The 25,009-nt window shown below is 43.0% G+C and overlaps 2 protein-coding genes across 5 annotated transcripts in view; one reads left to right on the top strand and one right to left on the bottom strand.

Moving 5' to 3' along the window:
- Positions 1-11,283, top strand: part of SNTB1 (syntrophin beta 1) — a 115,673-nt gene extending 104,390 nt beyond the window's left edge. Inside the window, exons 5-7 of one of the 3 annotated variants that reach the window (XM_061605807.1) lie at positions 5,783-5,979; positions 6,912-7,144; positions 8,451-11,283. In XM_061605807.1, coding sequence (XP_061461791.1) covers positions 5,783-5,979; positions 6,912-7,144; positions 8,451-8,543 — 523 coding nt within the window. In that variant the 3' untranslated portion in view covers positions 8,544-11,283. The remainder of the gene's footprint in view (positions 1-5,782; positions 5,980-6,911; positions 7,145-8,450) is intronic. The other 2 variants (XM_061605816.1, XM_061605825.1) reach the window with 2 other exon arrangements.
- A 1,933-nt stretch (positions 11,284-13,216) lies between these two features.
- Positions 13,217-25,009, bottom strand: part of MTBP (MDM2 binding protein) — a 42,088-nt gene continuing 30,295 nt past the window's right edge. For both annotated transcript variants that reach the window (XM_061605794.1, XM_061605785.1), the window contains exons 18-22: positions 19,911-20,177; positions 19,222-19,471; positions 16,357-16,470; positions 14,330-14,395; positions 13,217-13,563 (exon numbers count right to left, since the gene is read on the bottom strand). In XM_061605794.1, coding sequence (XP_061461778.1) covers positions 13,525-13,563; positions 14,330-14,395; positions 16,357-16,470; positions 19,222-19,471; positions 19,911-20,177 — 736 coding nt within the window. In that variant the 3' untranslated portion in view covers positions 13,217-13,524. The remainder of the gene's footprint in view (positions 13,564-14,329; positions 14,396-16,356; positions 16,471-19,221; positions 19,472-19,910; positions 20,178-25,009) is intronic.

Raw genomic sequence — 25,009 nt, 5'->3', positions numbered from 1 at the left:
TGATGATTTCTGATTTTAAATGCTTACATTTTTTATGGTATATATGTATAGCGGTTGTAAACCATTTTGATATTTCTAACAATAAAGCGGTATACAAATATTTTTGTAAATAAAATAAATCTGGCATAAAGTAGCTCTTTCCAAGCTTATATACTATACCGGTATCTTTATATAGATCAGTATTGTTGTGGTTACTATTACTACTACAATTAAATGTATAGGCTATTGACTAGCTGAAGCTCTGTGACCCCATTAAAACATTATTCACATTATCTTGCATCAGTTCATGAAGGATCAGTAAAACACTGTTGACAAGAGGCTCAAGCAGACTGCCAAGCTTCTACCAAGGTACTCGCCATCTGAGCACTCCGTGGCTTAGGGTGTGCTGTCATGTTACTAGCTAAAGCTGACCGCACGTAGTGATAACTTCCAGGCTGTCACTAGGTGAAGCATTTCTCACATTTTGGAGGAGGACAAATTGAGATGAATGTGGAGGGAGTGTTGGCATTAACTTGCCGAATACTAGCTTCCCAACATGCACGGGATTCCTGTGCTGTGAGAAAATGGCTCAAAAGAGGAGTGTTCTTATGTTACCAGGCTGGTGCGTCTGTGTGTACAAGGCCGATAGCGACAAGAGGGATTCTGTTGATGAGGCAAGCGAGTTAGTGTGTGTGTGTGTGGGGGGGGAACACCCAATGCCTTCTTTGTATTGAGAGGAGGGTTATCTTGGAGAGCCGCTCAGGGAGTAAAGCCTCAGTTGCCACAAATGTGCATCTGTTTGTGTTGTGTCGCAGAGAAGCTGCACCATCACCCACAGTCAAAGTACTTCCCTCACCCCAAAGTGAAACGCCCCGCCCAAAAGCCTCGGAGAAATGCCATAGCTCAGTGGTAGAGCATGTGCCTTACATACAGAAGGTTCCAGATTCAATCCTCAGCATCTCCAGGTAGGGCTAGGGAGAGAATCCTGTCTGAAATCCCGGAGAGCCGCTGCCGGTCAGTGCAGACAATACTGAGCTAGATGGACCAACGGACTGACTCTGTATAAGGCAGCTTCCTATGTACTGATTTTCTTCAGGAGTACTGTAGGGGAGGAAATAGTTACATTCTTCCTCCATGCCTGTTGCGATCCTGCTCATTATCAGCCTCCCCACCCCAATGCTATTTGTATTTTTTAAAACCTGGCAAGACTAGTTTAGTACACTGGAAAATCCAGGCTGCAGGGAAGGTTAAAAAAAAAAAAAAAGAATAGAGAGCAAGCCAGTTTCATAATCATGTTGCATATCCTTTGCTAGTAGGGGTGCTTGAAGAATTGGGGCACCCTTGCAAATTCCAAGGTGAACTGATCTGATCTACAGCTCCCAGACGTATGTGTGAATTGCAACTTAGTTATCCATTAGATCATTTTCCCAGTCCCAAGCCAAAGTACGTGTAACTGAGGTAACCATTCCCATATCCCCTGCTCATTCCTGTCTCCATTTCTTCCTCCTCCTGCTGTTTCCTTGTGGCTGTTTAATTTGTATACTGCTTCATATCCCAACAGAAATCTCTAAGCAGTATACAAAACCCAACCGAAAGGAATCAACATAACTTTCATTTTTTTAAAAAAAAAAACAGTCTCTTTTAGATTGTAAGCCCCTTGCACTAGGGTCCTATTATGCCTGTTTTTTTGCACACCCACAGGGATGCTGCCATCAGTCGCGGTGTATGAGCCGTGGGGCGCCACGACTGCGACACCCTTCTGGCTGGGGTGGAGATGCTGCTGCCACTCACCAGGAACAAAATAGGGCAGGGCAGGGTGCCAGCGAGGGCAAGGCAGCACCAGATCTGCTTTGGGAGTGGGTGCAGAAGGGCACCTGCCGCCAGCCTGCTGCTTTCGCTGCCCTCATCCCTGCCCCACCCCATCCCCGTCCCTAGAAGCTGGGAGGGCAGAGCAGTGGCAGCAGCCCACCTCCCTCGCTGCACCTAATTGATATATAACCAAACAAATAAATAACACCTCCCTTCTTGAGCATTCTGTCAATGTTCCCAGCTCAAAACCCATATCAAAATACATTTTTAGAAAGCATTTTTAGAAACACAGAGTTTGGGAGCAAATGCTGGAAATAGACTAATTTGCCCATCGTTACCAAGTGTTAAGAATGAGCATCAAGTCTCTACAGGATTCTTTACAACATGCTGAACATGTGAAGTTTGGTTTGGATGTCCAGCTCTCCTGTGCCCTCTGCTGGCAAGTACTGGTCCTGGAATGCACATACCAGTCTATTTTTGGGTGGGACCCTTTTAATCTGGGAAAGCCGTTCCAGCTGGATAAACTTCAGGTGAACTCTCTCAATAAGAACAGAAAGTCTCTGCACAACCATCAGTTTCTTTCAACCCCTACAATTCCTAGCACTATACCAACTGTTCAGTAATCTTCAAATGGCCTTGTTCTGTTGAAGGGTTAAAACACACAGAGACCTCTGCATGGTGTTCAGGGTTTCTCCAATTCTGTCAAACTCGTGCAAATTCTTGTAGCTATTTTCCATATCCTTAATACAAAAACAAGTTTTTTAAATTGAATTGGCTAGCTTGAGCCGCTACAGAAAAATGATCCCAGATGCTCCTTTGGCCCTCTCTTCTCCTCTCTCTCTCTCTCTTTACATCAACATGTGAGAAAAGATGTAAAGGAGTTTGAGTCTCGTTTCTGGAAAGTAACAGGAACAGTATCATCAGCTACAAAGCTTTATTGGAAACGTCATTTTTATCATTCACCTTCTTTTGCAGTGGGATTAAAACTACCTGGGTGGAGGGAGGGGAAAGATTTAGGCTGAACAAGAAGAAAAGCTTCCTAAAAAATGTGGCAACATTAAAGGCGAGGTACTCAGGAGCAAGTCTGAGGTTTGATCATTGCATTCACACTTTTTACATTTTTTTAATCTGTACCTCTAAAAAATTATAATGGCCTGGTTCAGATATCACATTAAACTGTAATTTAGTGGTGCACACTGCTCCTCTACTCCTGCTGCCGCCACCGCACCATTGCCAAAATAAGACAAAGTTGGTAGGAAACAGGATGCTCGATTAGACAGGCCTTCCATCATATGCCAAAGGGCTCAAGGGTGAATCCAACGTAACTGCAGGACAATTATTGCAATTACATTCCATAATGAATGTAGCCACTCTCAGTTCCGTGGAGCTGAAGTCTGATAGTGTCAAATTTGCAAATGAATTCCAACTCGGGAGAGGTTGTGGACTCTTTCCTTGGAGGGTTTCAAGAAAAGGTTACGCACAAAGGAACAGAAGGTGTGTGGCCTGAAAAGCAGAGCTGGTCCTTGGAGCATTTTTGCCTGTCTTCTGTCAAGTCTGAATCAAGGTTTGCCCGCAGCTTCACTTAAATAAATAGTAACAAATGCTTTTCAAGTTACCAGATAAAGAAGCAACACTTGAATGTTCCATCTCCCTTTGCATTTTTTGTATGCAACTCCCTGGCTAGGCCTGCACGCATGTGCTCCGTAGCAATGACGCCCATGCTGTTTCAGGGAGCCCTTCCCACATTGATTTGCCTACCACAGAACACCAGTGTGCAGCTGAAGACTCTGTGGCATATTCTGTTGGCAAAGGCTTAGGGGTATATCTCTTACAGTGTAGGATCCGTCAGGCCGTCTGATTCGCAGCCACGGGGCTCCCTTCCTTATGCAAGGGAGGCAGTCAATGGCTGAGGCTGATGAGAGTTGTGGTCCAACATCTGGAGGCACACCAGTTGGGAAAGGCTGAGTCAGAGGCTTCTGTTGGTTCAGATAAAACTTGTTTATTCAGAGGATGGTGCAAAGGAGACAATGCACACTTCTCCCCGGTTCTGGCCTTGGGAGTATGTGGTTTGGATTATGTGGGTCAGCCTTTAAGGTTACTTATTAAAATTACATACGTGAGTTTGCTGGACACAACTAGTCAACTGCCAGAACAATGATTAGTAAACACTTTTGATTAGTTAACATATTCTTCAGGAAAAAACTACATGTACCTGTTCTGGTTTGACAAAATCATCTTTAAATTAAACCAAAAGTTGAGACAAGCATCTTTCCTAACAGTCCTGTTAGTACGGGCTGCAAAGTTCAATGATGCTCCAGGAAATGCGAGTTTTGCATCTCATTGTTTTGTCACCTCTAGATAGGACAGCAGCTTTTGCAAGAATCACTAGAATAGTGTTTCTTTAGCTGATAGGCAGATCTTGTCTGCTCGGTGCAACCTCCAGTTTATGTAAAATTGAATTATAACAGACAGCAAATCTCGTGTTTGACAGAGCAGAGATGAGGAGATTGTGGTCCTCCAGATATCATTGGACTTCAACTCCCACAAGCCCTAGCCTTGCCTATAGTCAGGGTGATGGGAGTTGTAGTTCAACAGCATCAGACAGGCCACAGGTTCCCCATCTCTGCTGTAGGGTTTTTAGTAAGCAAGGCCAGAAGGTCACAGACATTTAACATCAAATATAATATGAATATTTGGCAAAGGGATATTAATCCAGATCTATACTTGGGCATATTATCAAACACAAACTCTGTCACCCCTTAAATGTATCCAATATCCTCTGTAGCCATACATTGCACAGGAAGATTGATAGGAGATGGATGAGATGTCTTTTGAGGAAACTTGTCCTTATCAATCTTCTCAATAAATAACCCCAGTAACCTTCCAAGAAACTCCATGCTTCCCCAGATCTGTTGGAAAACCACCGGCCAAATGCTACATTGTGTTCCTATTCGTTCTACAATTTAAATATGGGAGAGACACAACTTTTTCTAACCAATTAGAGCAGGGGTAGCCAACATGGTGCCCTCCAAATGTTTTGGATTAACCTCCCATCAGCCTCAGCCAGCATGGCCAATGACTGTGGATGATGGGAGTTGTAGTCCATGACACCACATTGGCTACCCCTCCATTAGAGAGGTAGTACCTTGGAACATGTTACCCAGTGGGAAGACATGTCATAAACTGGAGATTTGTCCCAAGCAGCCAGATTTAGCCTAGGGAGCAACCAGCTTTGTGCAAGGGCTGTTTTGAAAAGGAGACAGAAGGAAGTCCCGTTGCCATGGTTATTATGTCTCTGGCATACCCCTTCTGAGCTACAAGGGCCCAGTTGGCTTCTCTCAGGGAGCTGGATTTGGCCCAAGAACTGCTATTTGCTGCCCCTTGATAAAAATAGACTCAACAGAGTGTATACTTCAGTTACTGCATGTCCCACCTGTCTTGAGGTATGGTGGGTGGGTAGGATAAGGTCTTCTCAGTGGGGGCATCCAGACTGGGATTCCCCTGCTTTGAAGGCTCAGCTGATGTCTTGGAACATTAAGGCAGGCATTTGACTGGGGTGCTTCTTGAAATACAAAATGGTTTGGACTCGTCTTCTTATTCCTCCCCTGGATTACGGTATTTTAATGTTTTATGTGGCTTTATTTGGTTATGATGCTTGTTAGCTGCTCTGAAAATCCCATTCGGAACGGAGGGGTGGGCTATAAATACTTTCACTGACGAATGCATGCAGTGAGCCACATCTGCCACCTCCTCCACATAGGATCACTGGAAGCTGCCTTATACCAGGTGAAAGCCCAGTTTTGGTTGTTTTGACCAATGGAAGCTCTTCACGGCCTCAGGCGGAGATCTTTCCTATCATCTGTCACATGTTTCTTTTCACTGGACATGCCAGGAATTGAAACTGGGACCTTTGGCTGCCAAACAGCGTGATCTACTGCTAAGTTATGGTCCCTCCCCCTAATGGCAACTTCTTGTTTCATCGATTTTCTTTCAGGTTGGTGCATTCAGGGCCTGGGAAGGGCTCCCCACAAGCTGGGATGGATTTATCCTTTGCGACTCGTACAGGCACACGGCAAGGAATTGAAAGCCATCTCTTCAGGACAGAGACTAGCAGAGACCTCTCACTGTGGACACGGAGCATAGTCCAGGGTTGCCATAATGCTGCCGAACTCTCCACAGAAATCACAACCGGTGAGTCACATCCGTAGAACCTTAGCTGGTCACCAGCCAGTGCAACAAGGGCACGGAACCTGGGGCCTTCCAGCTGTTGTTGGACTCCGTCTCCTTCCAACCCCAGGCAGCGTGGCCAGGACTGATGGGGATGAAAGGACACTTTGGCTACCCCTGGTCTTTTGCTTGCCACATGGACAAGGGGTGTTGATGGTTCCCTTTGCTTGTTATATCTTGGAGTGACTGTCCGACGAGCAAAAAGGAGGGTTCTGTCAAAACATCTTTTGTTGTTCACACTGGGAGTGAGCGAGTTAAAGAGCCTTTTTTCCATGACATGGCTCGTACTGGGCTGAATTCTAAAATAAAGATGAGCCTTTGAGTTCAGGAACTATGCAGCAATGCCCAGAGGATGGGCTTATGGGGTAGACAGAGCTCCCAGGCCACCATAAGGATGACTAGTGCAGACCAGGAGATTCCTGGTTTGAGTCCTACCTATTGTGACAGGTGCCTTGCCCCATAGACGTTTTTGCATGGCTAGGATCAATTTGCAACCGACAGACTCAAACCTCTGCCAGAGTCACTTCACATGCACCCCCCCACACACACAGCCTTTGAAACTAACAGGGTTCTTTGTTGAAGTTTTTTCTGTTTGCCCATATAAACTAGATTCAGTGAGCCTCTTATCACCCCCTTTTTTGGGGTAAAATACAAGTGCAGTCAGTGTTACTTCCTGTCTTCCAGGTATCTTCTTAGCTATTGGTAGTGCTTATTCAAGTATGCTGAAATATTAGCACCATGCTACACTGAAGCCTTTTTTCAATTAGCATGGGACCAATCAGTTCCCTGTCCGCAAGCTACTCTGGGCAGCATAGTGCATGTTAGGGCAAAAATGTTCAAAAACCTTATAAGGAGCTCATAATTTTCTTTTGTTACTGTGGTTGTTGTTTCTAAAGTCCCCAATTCCACTGTGTCCCCCCCAACCTCACCTTGTTCAGTTTGCACCTACAAAAGCCAGGAGTGCCGTTTGACCCTTCATTATGACCGTGGATTCTCTCTCGCAACTGAACCCCAGGATGGTGCCTTTCCCAAAACAATTCTACAGTTTCCCTATGAGAAGCTAAAAATGTCCTCAGACGATGGGATCCAGATGCTTTACTTAGACTTTGGAGGAAAGGAAGGCGAAATTGTAAGACCTTTTTATTATTTATTTTTCCACCTAGCTCTGGATATGGATTGTTATCATTTGCAGCATCCGACCTCTTGAGAAAGCTAATGTCATGCTATAATTCCTAGCCCTCAGGAAATGGCTCCTTGCAGGCCTGAAGGTAATATTCAGGGCTGTATATGTTACAAGGACCCTCTGTGGCGCAGAGTGGTAAGCAGCGGTAACGCAGCCGAAGCTCTGCTCACGGCCGGAGTTCGATTCCAACGGAAGGAGGAAGTCGAATCTCTGGGAAAAGGGGTCGAGGTCCACTCAGCCTTCCATCCATCCGTGGTCAGTAAAATGAGTACCCGGCCTATGCTGGGGGGTAAAGAAAGGCAATCCCACCCCATATATACGGTCTGCCTAGTAAACGTCACAAGACATCACCCTAAGAGTCAGAAACGACTCGCACTACAAGTGCGGGGACACCTTTACCTTTATATGTTACAGGTGTTGTTTTTAAGATAAAATTTTTGATCCTGGCCAGTCCACATTCTGCACTAGAAAACCTGTATAAATTATACAGATGAAACAAATATGCACGACTTGATCTTTATTAATTTAAAGTATTTATAGGCTACTTTGTAACCAAGTTCTTTAATTAGCTGGTTTAATGTGGGGTTTGCACCCAGAAACCTAGAGGGAGAAATGATGGAGCTTGATTGCAAAGATCTCTGTCTTTTTCTGGGAAGGGATGGGAGTGTTTGGCCAAAGGAATCCCACTTCCAAGCATACATCCATTTTCAGCTAAGGACAGTTATCACCTCTTTATCACTAGCTCATGTGTAACTGCTCCCACAAACAGGTAGGAGTCCATGATATGTTCCTTAAAAAAAAAAAAGCTACTTGCGCTGCATCTGAGGTTATATTCTCCCTTCCTCCCCATCCCTGGCAAAAGATCAGCAAGGACAAGATCAACTATGTGATTGGAGGTAAAACGAGCTACATTGGGCCTCCCCAACAGCTGCTTGGCACAATCACCTTTTTATATCACAGCTCCAATTATGTACTCCGACAGCCGCATTACTGGCAAAGCTGTAGGGTTACCTGATTTAGCCCACTGCATATTCTACAGCTATTTCAAAATTATACTGCCATGCTGGATTTGAGTTTACTGATGTGATACTGATAAATGTGTAAAAAAAAAAAACGATTGAAAAGAAATTGTGGGTTGCATCTAAAGGGTCAGTTCCTGCAAGGCCCCTTTGGATTCAACCCAGTGTTTTTTCAATGGACGTTCTTCATTTAGTCAACCCACAACTCATACTCTCGTCTCTTTTAATTTCAGCAATTGGACCTTCACTCTTGTCCAAAGCCAATTGTGTTCATCATTCATTCATTCCTTTCAGCCAAGATTGCAAGACTTGGGTTGGTAGCATGAGCGCCATCTGTCAATTTTGCAAAGAAGGAAAATGGAGCTGTCTGCCCAATCTAAATGGCAAGTGACTTCTTGGCAACACCTGACGTTGCTCGGGACATAACTACTCTGCACAGAAGCTATGCTAATGTTTGGAACAGCTACAAAAATGAGGCACAGAAGAGTAAGAGTTGTCAAGAAACCTGAGAGCAGGAGCATTTGCTTTGACTAACATGTTCCAGGGGAAACAACATTAATCGCTGTAAATAAAGGGGGGGGGAAATGAATATTGAAGGAATCAATAGCTTACTACATTGTGGCATTTCAGATACATAGCTGTGCCTATGGCAGTGGTACCAGGCAGTGGTTTTCAAACTGGGTTCTGAGAAACTCTGAAGTGCTTTTCAGACTATCAGGAATGGCAGACCAGCTTCCCAGAACACAAAGCATGCCCATCATTTTCTTGACATCGCATAGCCACGGTGGAGCAATTGTCCATTTTAGGGTGCAGTCTCTCTGTTCAGTGTGGCATGACACCTGCTCCCAACAGATCTGGCTGACGGTCTTTGTAAACCGATAGTGTGCCCTAGAATGCCCCAGAATCTGTACAACATGCAGGGGGCTGTGCGGCAGACAAACTGATGTGGGTGGGGTTTTGAGAGCGGGAAGTTTTAAAACCACTGACAGAGTGAAAATCAGGCCTATACTAATAGCAGAGTACAAAAAGCATTTAATCCACATAGGATTTGACAAGAAGTTGGGCAATAACTTCTTTTGAAAAGATTGCATTTCTGAAATTACATGATTCATTTTAAAACATTGTAGTCAAAAGACACTGAAGGCAGCAAAAATCCCTGTTGGGTTTTTTTTTGTGGGGGAACGGACATTTTGAATTGAGCAATAGTAGGCTAAATGCAACAGTGGTTCACTCCAGTCACAGGTTCTTACATGAAAAAAAGACACAAGGGAAGGGCTCTTTAATCCCTTCCACATCGGTCTAAGCAGCACCTCCCTTGTATTATGCATTAGTTGCTGGGGTTTTTTGCTCCAATTATAGATCTGCACAGCTGAGGTATAAGAGCACCAACAGCACCTGGGAGCTGCCTATTCTTGTAACAAAGTACCATTTTATGGGGATGTAGCCAACCAGGTCTTACTCACAGTAGTCTCATTGAAATCAATGGACAGAAACCAGGCCTGACATCCATTGATTTCAATGGGTCTCCTCTATGACTTGGCCAGATACAGCCCATTGTTTCCATGTGGTACACAAACACTATTGCTTGAAAGATGACTTCCACATGCAGCAACACTAAAACCCTATTTTGTATGCCCAAAAGGCAAAAAAATATGATTGGGAGGCCTGGAACTAGCGCCTTTCAGTGTTATTATCCTTATTTAAACTTTTTGGAACACCACACATTTTTTTCAATATTGATTCCCTCTGATTGACCGAGAAAAGAAAGCTCAGTTGTGTTCCATTTTAATGGTGTTCCCTGGAAGTGGGACACAACAAATCAAATCCGTGTTTAGGGTTATTTTGGTTATGTGCTAAATTGGAAAAATACTTTATTTTACATACAGGAAGTACCAAACTAAATCCATATTGCAGATGTAGATCTAACACTCCTGTTCTCTAACCATGGTTAAATGATCAAAAGTTCTCTGTACATTTAACTTTACCCAGGACTGAGCATTAGCCAAGAGTTTACTCTCAAGGTTTGAAGATGATTATTAATGCTGGTTAAGAGCACATATGGTTGGCATTTATAATGGCTAAACTTGGTGCTGGTGTAATTTTTAATGATGGTGAATACATGTCAGTAGAGAGAGGAATAGGAAGATAAAGTACTGAAGGCTGATCTCTTAACCATAATTAAGAAATCAGGAGTAATACATGTGCACCAGCCCTTAGAGAGGGAGATATGGATAAGAGCTGTCTTCCACAAAAACATGCAATCAGTTTCTTGCAATATAGTATTGCCCTGATCTAGGGTCCCATGGGCCACTCCAGTGTATGGGCTTCCACATTTCACTTGAATGGAGTTAAGAGTGCCATGCATCTAGGGGCAGATCTCTCTACATTTAAAGGGAATAGGAACACTTTTGTAGGTAGGGGATCTCCATAAGTGCATTAAAGTGCCTGCGCTAGCCAACTGAAGGGTGCAGGGATATGTGGGTTTTGGCTTAAAAACTTCCTTTTGTGAAACACTGAGGAACATGCAGACATACAAATACAGGGACGTACTAGCCCATGCCCTTACCAACACTGCATGAATTGCATGAATTACAAGTTCTTTGCTCAAGACATCTTCAGTCACAAACGGAGACCTTTTATGGATTAGAATGACAGAAAGTCAGAGAATAACCCAGAATTATTGTGTATTGTAGGGAAAGTCAATGCATATGTAAATTATACTGCACTACTTCCTTAAACACTTTAAAAAAATCACTGGAATATTATAGTTATACCTTCATTGTAAATAATCAGAATTCATCTATTAGTTATCAAGTATTAAATGACACAGTATGTCTCATAATTTACGGTGCTCAGATTACAATATAAAGAATAACTAATTTGCAAAGAGAAAAATTGTTATATATTTATAGACAAATTAAATACAGATTTTGGACAGGCTCATATTTGGTTGAGGTTGATAGAATGAATTATATGGCGCTACTCCAGATTTATAAGAATTTAGTTTAAAATATTTATATTTTAGAGGAAAAAAGACTATATTTAATAAAAATTTCATTTATTGGAGCTTTTGTGAGGTTATAATGTATATGGCGAGAACAGAGTGTTCTGTTTGGGAAAGCAATATACTTCTATTCAGACAACCTGCATTTGTTTAATTCCACTGAAATTTGTAAAACTGAGTGAGGGACTAATTTCCTTGGATAGCAGCAGTTATTCTAGTTAAGCCCCCTTGACTAAACAATAGTCAGATGGTTTACTTGCTTTCATGAAGTAACGTTCACCCAACTACATTCCACATGATAACCACAATACCAGTGCACAAGCTATCAAGTAGAATAGCATCTCTCATCTCAGAAGTGAAATCTGAAGGAAGATATCTAGCCAATAGAACAAGTGTACATTTATTGTGCTAAAAGCTGATTCTGCAAGGCCAAGAGTAATACAAATAGGGGAAATTATTTCTGGCTTATGTAGATACTAGATTTATTAGCAGACTAGCAAAATGCAAGTCATTGGCCCAGTTTGGACAACCCACTAGGCTATGGTTTAGTGATGTGTGCCTGAGCCTTAGGCTCCCTTCTCCTTTGGAATAGGCAATGGTCTGAAGGCACGAGATCAATACCTTACTGAAGCTAAGCAAGTCTGGGTTTGGATCTGAGCCAGTGCTGGAAGGAAGATAGCCTGGGAACCATTTGCTATCCTAGTTCTATGAAGGAAAAAAGGTGGAATATAAATGTAAGAAATTAAAAAGATAGCCAATGGAGGTTGGCCCATTAGGGCAAATGGGACAGTACCCCATCAACCTTAGTCTGTCTTCAGCCAGCTCACATCTGCCTGCTTTCTTTCTTACAGCTGAGCTCATGGGGTGACGCTGGCTGTCAGTTTCTTCCTCCTCAGTTTCACTGTTGCCTTTATAGAACTAATTAGGGACAAGGCTGGGAACAAAACTAGAATTAGTTGACTCCATCTCTTATTCACTCTGGCTCCACCTACTGTTGGGTTCCCTGACTTCTGCCCTTCCAGTCTCAATGGGTGGCAGCCCCCACTGTAAATAACTGCTTCAAGTTGTAAGCTAACCAGAGTTCCCTTGAGTTTGGATATAATGAGGAACTCTGGTTAGCTTTTAAAAAAGAAGCAAAAGCTTCCATTCTCCTCAAGTTACACACCACTGGAGCAGAGAGGTATGGCACGATCCTGAACTGCAAGTATGTAATGCTAAACTATGGATTAATGTTACACCCAAAAGGTTCATTAGGCCAATAACAAAAATCACTTTACCATACATGGTCCCCATTGTGCAGTACAAGTTCTCTTTACCACTCGGGAAGATAATGCAGTCTATCCCAGAATGAGACTGTTGATGCTTGTATAACTTGGTTGTTGATATGGGCTCACCACAGGCAGGGATGGGGAGGAAAGTAGACATTTCATCAGATTCTAGTGTACTGTAGCAAATTGTAACATCCTGTCCTCATTCACAAACATATGCTTGCACAGTTGCCTCCCCGGTAGAGGCTAACACACCTGGTCCCAGAGGGATGGGTTGTGCTATGGTGCTGATGGGATATGTGACACGAGCTGAACAAAATTGATCTTTATGACATGAAGCAGAATTGATAAGCTATTGTGACCATCTACAGAACCCTCTTGCTTGAATCTTTTACAGCCAGTTGCAACTTAATGGGCATCTTTGCTTTGATTGTGGCATTCTGCAGATTGGATCATATGGGTAGATCTATGGGTGCTGTGGGGGAGGGGGTTGCTTCTAGCTTTTAAAAGGAGGAGTGTTCCTTCTGATGGCCTTTTGCTTCCTTTCAGGTTTAGGGTTCTTCAACCAAAGTTGACTGCTCTTGACAGTATAATTTGCTACCAAGTACACAAGGATTGTGTTATCTTGTAAACCTTTTATGGCTCATTGGTTCACCACAAAGAAGGTATTTACAGAGTTAACCATAAATTGACTCTGCAAGCAGGAGAAAAAGATAACACTGTCAACTGTTTAGAAACCTGGCTTTTATTGTTTTAAATAAAAAAGGGGTACAAGCCACACACAAAAAAAGCAAAAAAGGTTCAATCATGTGCTTTTATACATTATGACATAAGTGGTGTGTATATCTACATATATACATATGGTTTAATTCAAAGCAATTTTCATTTCAACAGACCTTTGAGCATACCACACTGCAGTTTTTGTTGGTTTTCGGCACTTCAGCTACATCACAAGGCACTCCAAGCTCTTAACTTAATGTGCTGTGCTTACTCAAAAATGATTCATCATGGAACGGCAAGGGCTCTTGACACGTGTCATTTCTCCTTGGTCTTTTCTAAAACCCATTCAATGACCTGCAAATACACCCCAAGAAATGTACTTAGAACTAGAAATAAGCATACCAATGAAATAAAGCTTAGAGATGTAAAATGATGCCATGCATAATACTGAATCTAATCAATGCTAAGATAGTTCTTGATGATTCAAGGACTCTCAAAGAAGGTATAGTAACAACAATAGTGTTATTAGCACTATTTAACACCCTAAACAATGGCAGATTCTATGCTAGCAAAACAAACAAGCAAAGTACTCAAAATTATACAGTACCAACAATCAGTTCACATTCCACAAATTAATACTAAGGAAATAATTTGGTCTCACAGGTTGATCTATTCATTCTATTCTGACAGGCTTTTGGGGACTGACTGCAAGGGCTATTAATAGGGTGCCCTTTTACTGATTTTTACTTTGTGTGTTTTAAATTGCTGTGTTTTAAATGGTTTTTATTTTATAGATAATTTAATTACATTTTAATTACAACTTTCCATATGTTTTACTTATATGTTTTTAACTGTATTTGTTTTAATTTTTGTAAGCCACCTTGAGTCCCAGTTCTGGGGAAAAGGCAGGATGTAAATGAATAACAAAAATAAAATAAACAGCAGCCCACTGAAGACATACTTGGGGTAACTTAACAATTCAGTCTAAATAGCATTAAGAACCACAAAGCCAATGCTGCCTTAATAAGCAAGTGAAACCTAGTCTCAGCAGCAGCTATTTGTAACATTGTCCAGTACAGAAAACATAATTTAGACATATGCACAAGTAAGAGTGTGTCACCTGTTTGACATTGCTGGTAGCGGCTTTCTTCATTTCATCAAACAGACCCCTAGATGTTTTCAGATCCTAAATGGGAAACATATTACTTCACAAACACAGTACTTTATTGATCTCAGTGTTTAGATTTAAGGCCAGCAAGAGGGAGGAAATAAATATGACAATGTTCTTATAAAATGTAAAATAATGCCATAAGCTTTTTTGGACTATAACTTGGGTAGTGTCCATAAAAACTGATGCCATAATAAATGTGTTAATCTTGAAGGTGCCACAAGCCTCTGTTGTTTTTGCTCCAAACAAGCTAACACACCTAGCGTGGTGGAAATAGCAAAACAATGGTAGTAAAAGCTGTACTGAACATTTCTTAATTTTGATATTCCACAGCCAAACAAATTACAAAAAAAACCCAAAATGAAATTATAAAAAACAACACTCGCTTGGCATTTTTCTTATTTTACTCCCCTGGCTACGGAGTCTTCTCTGCTATTGCAACCCCCATATTTTGCCTGTGAGCATTCATGAAATCAGTGTGCCACATGTGGTGTTGTGATGTAACAGACAAAATCATGTGGGTCACCTATAGGGTTAAATAATAGCATGAGCAAATGGGGCAGACTATAAGGTCAGACGGAGGAAAACGGCACAGGACAGCAGCACTGAAACAACATGAATGTGCTTGCAAGGAGTGCCAAGAAATCACAAAATTGAATGAAAAAGGACACTAAACAAGGTAAGTTGCTTTGACTGAGACTTAGCCAAATAATACAGTTTAGACACTGCCTTTTTTGTGTCTACCCAAGGCAGGTCTCATCACATGCCAGTGCAAGAGTTTAATGCACTACTGAATCAGCACTTTTCTACTGAGCTGTAAAGTGTGAATACCTTAAAAAATAGAAATTGATTGCACCATCCACAACTGACCCCGTAATTTACTTAATGTGCCACATAGACTAACAGGGACCATCATGGAGGCACAGCTACCATATCTATTATAAGGCTGAGATGTGCTAAATCAGTGCACCCAAGCTGTACCCCAAATTCTACCTGGAGGATTACTTTCTGGGATCAAAATTCCCTGCTAGCCCACTACAGCCATGGTGTTCTCAGCTGGTCTGTATCTACCATACTTTTTGACTGCTAGTTTTCAAAGCTGCTTAAACACATCAAAAAGCTCTTAAACCCTCCAAATGTAACACTTTGATAGTGCTTTGTTTGCAAATACATAGCAACAGGCCACAACAGGATGGAGGGCAGAGTCATCATACCCCAAGGTAAGTTCTGCAAGGAAGATTTTTTATCTAATATCTGAAATTGTCAAAGCCCCTGCTTCACACATTTCAATTTATCTCACGGGTACAATTTATATCCCAAACAATTTAGAATGTCCGTAAATGTGATATACTAGTGAGTGAAAATACATGTATCCGACACTTGCCAGAAGACTGGCTGTGGTATAATGGCCACTGATATTCAGCAGTAATTTGTACTTTAAAAAGTACAAGGACGACACACACCCACATATCATACCATGTTGGGCTACCTCTTGCAGCCCCCCCCCAAACTCAGGCTTTGACAGGTTTGTGATACGAGAATAACAACAGCTTTTTCCTTATGTTAAGGGGTGAGTGGGACCATGGTGTGGAGTAGCTCTGCATCAAGTAGGTCCCCACTTTGCATCCTTCACATCTCCAGTTAAAAGGACCTCTGCTTGAGACCCTGAAGAGCTACTGCCAGCCAGAGCTATATGGACAAATACTCTGACCTTGTATATGGCAGTTTCCTATGGTCCACCACAAGGAGAGAGTGTGCAAGGACTATGAAGCTCTAAAACTGGAGGACCTGATGGATTTGCACATTGCTAACTCAGGGAGACAAAAAGAATGCTATACATGCTACAGGAAGCATGCTTTGCTAAATATATCATACATCCCGCACTTCCCCTTGTCAGTTTTCAACCATCAACCAACAACATATTAAACCATAACACAATCATGCACTATTCTGGGTGTGGGAAAGCAAGAAAAAAGTACCTTTAAATAACACTTGGATATCTCAAACAGACGCTGGCTGCATGTTGCAAAGCACTTGTGATCATCAGCAATGCCATGCTGCTCAAGGGTTTTCATCACCACCTCCTTCAGCATCTTGATGAAATCATAAGCGTATTTTACAGTTTTGAGGCCCAATACTCCATATACTCTGCTTCTAAATCCACATTTTCATTTGAACAAAACAATGCTACTAATAAAGGAGCCTGAACACCAGCAATACTCAGCCCTGCTGGATAGTCGGTGCCTGGGCCATGTACACAAACAGCAGGAAGCTACAAGAAGTCACAGCTCCCTGATGAGAATATCTGTATGTTGCATGTGGTCATATAAGCATATTTTGCTACAATCACACTTTGTAGTTTTAGGCATCAGGCTAAAATGTTTTAGATATCCCAATAAAAGATGTAATGTATGAAGTGACCCTCTCATGCTACAGCAAGAAATATAACAACTTATTTTGACTTATTTGAAGAAGCAGACAGATCACTTGGTTACCTACTTTACAGGAATATGAATAAAATATTCACATTGTCCTTTGAAGATGAAACACTAGCTGCTAGGCTTTTTTTTTTTAACACCATCGCAAACACACAACACCCTTGCTTGGATTTTTCTTTAATTGTTGTTCAGCCTCCTTTAATGTCTTTCCCCTTTTGTCTAATTACTAAAGCTGATAGCTTCCTGTGCTGAGACTACTCTCCATCTAGAGAAAAGATGAATACTGCATAATGTAGCATAAGTGCATAAGTAAGCATTTCCCGAAGCTGCTTCAGAACGTGTACTAGCTCTGTAATCTATACATTTTACTGTGGTGTTCTTCAACTACAGTTTGGGGTACACCAGCTCATTCCTTGACCTGTCAACCTTATGAGGGCTACTAGCAGTGCATCCAGCCCACAAATTTCCTTTGGGGAACACAATGGCAAAAAGAAACATGGGAGGGACTAGACTTCTCACAAAGCATGCATAAACGAATGATACCAGATCTACTTGTGTGTCTATACACACACACGGGCCAGCATCTTATGCACTATCTACACACGTTCAAGGAGGTACTATTAAGGCAAGTGTGGGGAACCACTGGCCCTCTGGATGTTGCTGAACTACAGCTCCCATCAGCCCCAGCAATCTTGGCCAATGGTCAGGGATGATGGGAGTTGTAGTTCAACATCTGGAGGACCAAATGCTCACCACACCTGATTTAGGAGTTCTTCAATGGAGACAATTTTGCACCACAGACTTCATTGCTCTGTAAATACCAATACTGTCTTACTAATTCGGGGGAAACTGTCAAAAACCACACAATTATCAAAGTAGTTATTTGCACTAAATGGTGGACAATGAGTAAAGCAGATTTGTGGCTTGAAACAAGCACCAGGGGGGAAAGCCTGAATGCAAGTGCTAAGGGTTTGAGCTAACACAAGGGTTAGATTAAGCGAGATTAAGGAATGGGAAAGACAGAGTAAGAAGGAAGGAGCAAGACACTAAGAATTACCTCCCCTAAGGAAGGGAGAGTAAAGAGGCTTCCCAAGTGTCACCATGATCTGGAGGTGCATGGTCACAGCTAAGTCTGGGGGTCCTAGCAAAGGTTAGGCATGAATTCTATGGTGGGAAACCCACACGTGTGTAAGGTATCTTCCTGTTTTCAACAAACAAAAGGTTTCCAGGCTCACACAATTATGGCCGAGGTTAGGCTAGCCTTTGTAGACTGCCCTTGAGCTAAGTTCCCTCACCACTCTGGGTTGCTCAAAACACTCCTAATAAAGTTCAAATATAGACAGAGTTTCCTTTTTGGGTAACACTGGCTTGTCCTTCCCACAAGGATCCTGACCAAACCAAGATAAAAAAGGCACATCGAAGAGCAGGGGGACAAGAAGAAGAGGTAAAGGTATGGGATCTAGCTGGGCTGAAGATGAGGCCTGGCTCCTACAGATATCCGTAGGCTTGGAACAGATCTGAAGAGCAGCAATGTGGAGCAGTACAAGTGCAATACTCAAACGAGGGGATGAAGTGGAGGATCTCCTGGGCAGAAGACCAAACGCAGGGACTGAGGGTTGTTTGGAAAGAGTTATAAGGAAAGGTGCTAGTCCTGGCACAAAAGATTATCTCATTCAGGACATGGCTGGACAGAAAGAACAATGAATCACAATTAGTTTAAGTACTGAATTGTTACAGACATAACAGTACAAGGTTCCCCCCGTATAATGGAAGAATGGTAACAAGGGGCCTCTGGCCAATTACAACTCTCAGCCTGATGTTCCTTATGAGGAAAAGTGGAGAGCTTTCCCAGGAAAAATAAATTTTGACTTAATCTAATTACCAGTGGAAGGTGCTTACTGGAGGTAGCCTCCTTTACGGTCCAGAGATAATTAATACTTAATAAGGGTGTCTACTTGCATTCAATATGGCAGAGGTTCTAGAGACTAATCAGGCTTTCATTTATGTCTTTACTCATGCACAAGTTAAATCCTTTGCCCTAGCTTACCACTCTAGTGAAATATGCTTTATCTTAGACCATAGTCACTTTCTCTAACTAACCACAATAGCACCACACTCTCTGCTTACAGCAAAGCTAAAACACACATATTCTTGGGGCACATGCAGAGTTCCAACAGAATGGAGCTTCTTGGCAACAATTAGAAAGTTTCAAGCAGAGGCTTAAAAGCCTGACTGAAGAGGCTGTGAAGAGACTGGCAAGCCTTTGGGATCTCCACTGAGGAGGAGAGATTTATTGTGTTTATGGCTCTAATACACAAATCTCAAGCTTTGCCCTGCCTTACTTAAACTTAGAATGGCAAAGGAAAAACAAAACTTCATTTTTAGCTATCCTGAAAAGTTATTTACCCGTGTATGTTTCTGAGACCTTGATTCCTTTGTGGGCTTCAGTATTTCTGGCTGTTTTCCACCCCTCTGGCTTGCTGAGCTGCTCTTCGGGGTTACCTTATGCACTCGGTTATGAGACATTTTCACCAGTGCAGAAGGCAGGGAGACTGACATTTCCTGGCACTGCCTTGTAACAACTCCTGAATGGCGACTTCCACTGCTTCCATTTGCCTGGGACAAGAGAGAATCTGTACTTTCAGATTTCAGTAACCTAAAAAGAAGAGTTGAGGAAACAAAACAAAAACAGATTTTAAGGTATGTCATTCCACACTATGCTTGATTTGTTGGTAAAAATACTTCAATAATCATTAATTAAAAAATATCAATCTGAAATAATAGATAAAACATACATATTTCTATATCTGAGCATTCATTCTGTCTGGCATTGACATCTAAATGGAACCAATATGGTGGTGATGTGATCCTATGGGGCTTAAGTGAAAATGCCTTCAAGTCTGGTTTCAACATATTCACACCTAACAAAAGGTTATCACATGTGCAAAATACGGCAGGCAGGAGGAACTGGAAGGTTGAGATTATTTGAACGTTTAGTGAGCTTTGCCAAAGAAAATTCTCTAGAATGCAAAAAGAACTAAATTTACACACACACAGATATCTCACACTTCTTTTTTAAAAATGTAGAATTTTACCTCTTGTTGAGATAAAAGCTATCCAGGTCTTTTGATCTGCGTTTTAGCCTGGAAGCCTCTGTTTGGAGCTCCCTTTGTAATGACTCCCCATCCGGGACACTTCCGGGCTCTGACAAAACTGCAGGAGATGGCAGAGGGCTCAAGACACATGGCACAGGGCAGTACTCCTTTGTGCAGGTAGTCTGAGTTTCACAACGAATAAGACGAGTCTGAAGTTCAGCAAATCCCACATCTCTTTCCAAAGCTCTTCGGTTGTCTAGACAGTATCTAAGGTGAAATATAAAATAATGTCAGAAGCAATGAAGAATTGCTACTTTGAAAGAAAGTGTAGGCCATGGGCAACCATATAACCACTGTAACGCATATGTATAGCTGCTTTTAGAAATGGAGATTTGTAAACAGAAGCTTGTAATGCTTCCTTCTCAGTTTTGAGCACTTGCAATAAATTCAGCACTTTAGCATCTTTCTGGCAGCTTGAAGAGATAGGTCAAGGAACGGTCAATGTGTAACTCCGCTCATATAATAATAATAATAATAATAATAATAACAATAATAATAATAACAACAATAACAATAACAACAACAACAACAATAATAATAAAATTTTATTTCTAAGTCGCCTATCTGGCCATATGAACGGCCACTCTAGGCGACGTACAAAAGAATAAAATAACATATAAATACAAATGAACACCAACTCTACATAATCAAAACCCACCCATATCTTTACAGAATAAAACGAGATTACCCAAAAGTCCCATAGGCCCGCCGAAACAGCCAGGTTTTCAATTCTTGGCGGAAACCTGCCAGGGAGGAGGCATGGCGGATGTTATAGGGCAGAGAATTCCAGAGGGTGGGGGCCACAATCAAAAATGCCCTCTCTCTGGTCCGCACCAGCCTAGCTGTTTTAACTGGCGGGACCAAGAGAAGGTCTTGTGAGGCTGATCTCGTCAGGCGGCATATTTGATGATGCTGGAGGTGCTCCTTTAGATAAACTGGACCGAAACCGTGTAGGGCTTTAAAGGTTAATACCAACACCTTGAATTGGGCCCAGTAAACAACTGGTAACCAGTGCAGATCTTCTAGCACTGGAGTGATATGATCACGGCGGCGGCTGTTCTTAATCAAACGTGCCGCCGCATTCTGAACCAGCTGTAGTTTCCGGACTTCCGGTAACCCAACGTAGAGCGCATTACAGTAGTCTAAGCGAGAGGAGACCAGGGCATGTACCACCCGTGGGAGCAGATGGACAGGAAGGTAGGGTCGCAGCCTCTTTATCAGATGTAATTGATACCAAGCTGCCCGGCTCACTGCCAAAACCTGAGACTCCATGGACAGCTGGGAGTCAAGAATGACCCCGAGGCTGCGAACCTGGTCCTTCAGGGGCAATCTTACCCCATTCAACACCAGGTCAATATCTCCCAACCTTCTCTTGTCTCCCACAAGCAGTACCTCGGTCTTGTCGGGGTTCAGTTTCAGCCTATTGCCTCCCATCCATTCACTTACGGACTCCAGGCACTTGGAAATGGTATCCACAGCCAACTCTGGTGAGGACTTAAATGAGAGATAGAGCTGAGTGTCATCCGCATATTGGTGGCACTGCAACCCAAATCTCCTGATGATGGCCCCCAGCGGCTTTACATAGATGTTAAATAGCATGGGAGAGAGGATAGAACCCTGTGGCACACCACAATTGAGAGGCCAAGGGTCTGAAACCTCATCTCCCAATGCCACCCGTTGGTGCCTGTCCGAGAGATAGGAACGGAACCATCGTAAAACAGTGCCCCCTATTCCCATTCCCTCCAGGCGATCCAAGAGGATACCGTGGTCAACAGTATCGAAAGCCGCTGAGAGATCCAGGAGGACGAGGAATGCATGTTCTCCCCTATCCAACGCCCTCCTCAAATCATCCACCAGAGCGACCAAGGCTGTTTCAGTTCCATGTCCAGTTCTGAAGCCCGATTGGAATTCCAAGGAAGCATTTACCACTGCCTTGATCCCTTCGCTCAGTCTCTCTTTGCAGCCCATAATGAGCCACGTAGGGCAAGGGTCAAACAGACAGGTGGTCAGCCTCACAGTAGAGAGCACCTTGTCCACTTCCTCAGAGGGAAGAGGCTGAAACCGATCCCACCAGACCGGGATGCAACTGGCCGACTCTGGCCCACTTCCTGTATCCACGGCGTATGGAATCGTGTTCTTCAGGCGCTCGATTTTATCAGCAAAGTGTTTGGCAAGTGAGTCACAGGAGGCTTTAGAATGTTCCAAGGGTTCCTGCGCAACTGGACCGACCAGGCTTCGGACCACTTGGAACAACCTCCTGGGACAACGCTCTGCGGATGCAATAGAGGCAGCAAAGAAATCCCTCTTTGTTGCCTTTGTTGCCACTTGATAGGCAGCAATTGCTGCTCTAACCAGTGTCCAATCGTCTTTGGAGCGAGATTTCCGCCACCGGCGCTCTAGTCGTCTCACCTCCTGCCTCAGACCCCGTAAGCGTGGTGTATACCAGGGTGCAATATGAGTTCTATTCAGGGGGAGAGGACGTTTCGGAGCCACCCGGTCTATTGCCCTGGTGATCTCCCTATTCCACTCTGTCACCAGGGTTTTGATTGGGCGACCTTCTGACGGCTCCAAATCTCCCAGCGCATTCAGGAATCCCTTTGGCTCCATCAGGCGTCTGGGACGGACCATCCTAATAGGTCCCTTTCCCCTGCGGAGGGTGTCCATGTTCACCAGATAGTGATCTGACCATGACACGGGGTTCGAAGAAACAGCCTCCATTTTCAGAGCACTTTCTCCCCCTCCCGAGACAAACACAAGGTCAAGAGCATGACCGGCTACATGGGTGGGCCCAAAATTACTAAGTCCACCTGGTCCTTATCTGAGAAGCTAACAAGCTGGCCTTGCTAGGGAGTGGTGTGACTATCTGATGTGCAGCCAAGGATAGCAGCTCTAAGTCTTATCTAGGAAGGTAAGGCTTCCAAGAGAGGAGCTTTCAGAGTTCAAGATGATCTGCCTGCTAGTAGTCTTAATTAGTACAATGTCTTTTCACTTTGAATGTATAATCAATCAAGTACTATGATGCTTCAGATCAAATGATGTGATTCTTCAAAGATAGTAGTTATAACCTCTTATCCATAGAATTGCTTTGATGCCTAGCCTGATATAGGACAATTAATCATGTATTATGTAGAAGCAATGATTTGATGTAAGATAGCAACTAATCATGTATTTGTCACCATTGTGCCTTGCCAAGGATTTTGCTATATAAGTCCCTCTTGATGCCCAGTGAGGCGTTCAGACCGGTCAAGCGCTCGTGCAGAGCCTTGCAGCCTGTTCCATTTATTGGGTACGCCTGTGTGCTGTAAGTTACTCAGTAAAATCTCAACGTAAGTAGACCTAGATTATCTGTCTTATTGACTCCTTGGTATCTTTCAAACCTGAGTGCCCACAGCCAGGGCAATACAGAAAGCTACTTTGACTTGACCTAAATCTGTGTCATAACACCAATAAGAGACAGACAATATGGTGTAGCGGATAATGTATTAGACAAGTTCCAAGTTCAACTCTTTCCTCAGCCATAAAGCTGACTGGATGACCCTTAAACTAGCAATATTCTCGCAGCCTAAACTCACTGATTGGGACTGTGGGTCTCCACAAGGGGTGTCATATATGCCACCCTGAGTGTCCTGGAGGGAGGGCAGGATAAAAATATAAGTACATGTTCACAATGCATGTTCAGTCAGAAGTCAGTCCCTCTAAGATCAATGGGGCTTGCTCCCCAGTAAGTGGGTTTAAGACTGCATCCTAAAATATGCCAGATATATTTCAACCAGTCTTCCTCTGCTGTCTTTAGGAGCAAAAATCCATAGTAAAATAATTCCATTCTGGTTAGAGCAGGGCAAGTGTGTAGAATGAGGATGGGGAACTTGTAGCCCTCCAGATGTCATTAGGAACACAGGAAGCTGCCTTATACTGAGTCAGACCATTGCTCCATCTAGCTCAGTATTGTCTACACTGACTGGCAAGCAGGGCCCTCTCCCAGCTCTACATGGAGATGCTGGAGATTGAACCCGGGTCCTTCTGCATGCAAAGGAGATGCTCCACCTATGAACTACAGCCCTTCTCCCACTACAGCTCCGTACCCCTGATCACTGGCCATGCTCATGGGAGTCCAGCAACAGCTGCAGGCTCCCCATCTCTGATGTAGTATATGGATACAATATGAGATTTCTCAAGAACATATCTCATATCTGCCATAAACTCATTAGAGGGCCTTAGGCAAGCCACCATCTCTCAGCCTCAGTTGTCTCCATCTGTAAAATGGGCAATAATGACGCCTTATGGAGTTACTGTAACGATTACAACTAGATATTCGTAAGTGCTTCAAATGCATTATGTGAAAGCATTATACAAAAATATGATTAAGCATTATCAGGTTGCAGCATTTGGGGCTTTTTAGTTTAGAGAAAAGGCGGGTCAGAGGAGACATGATAGAAGTGTATAAAATTATGCATGGCATTGAGAAAGTGGATAGAGAAAAGTTCTTCTCCCTCTCTCATAATACTAGAACTCGTGGACATTCAAAGAAGCTGAATGTTGGAAGATTCAGGACAGACAAAAGGAAGTACTTCTTTACTCAGCGCATAGTTAAACTATGGAATTTGCTCCCACAAGATGCAGTAATGGCCACCAGCTTGGATGGCTTTAAAAGAAGATTAGACAAATTCATGGAGGACAGGGCTATCAATGGCTACTAGCCATGATGGCTGTGCTCTGCCACCCTAGTCAGAGGCAGCATGCTTCTGAAAACCAGTTGCCGGAAGCCTCAGGAGGGGAGAGTGTTCTTGCACTTGGGTCCTGCTTGCAGGCTTCCCCCAGGCACCTGGTTGGCCACTGTGAGAACAGGATGCTGGACTAGATGGGCCACTGGCCTGATCCAGCAGGCTCTTCTTATGTTCTTATGATGTGTATATTGATTGATATTGTGGAGTCACATACTGACGCAAAAGAAAGTCCTTAGTATTACCTCTTGTTGAGAAAAAAACTATCTTTGCTCCTTCTTGCATTTGCACTGGTCTCCTTTTATTACTCAAAGGGTT

Source organism: Rhineura floridana, chromosome 1 (assembly GCF_030035675.1).
Source record: "Rhineura floridana isolate rRhiFlo1 chromosome 1, rRhiFlo1.hap2, whole genome shotgun sequence".
Taxonomy (NCBI): Eukaryota; Metazoa; Chordata; class Lepidosauria; order Squamata; family Rhineuridae; genus Rhineura; species Rhineura floridana.
Note: the sequence above shows the minus strand (reverse complement) of the source record. Positions and strands in the feature narration are given on the sequence as shown.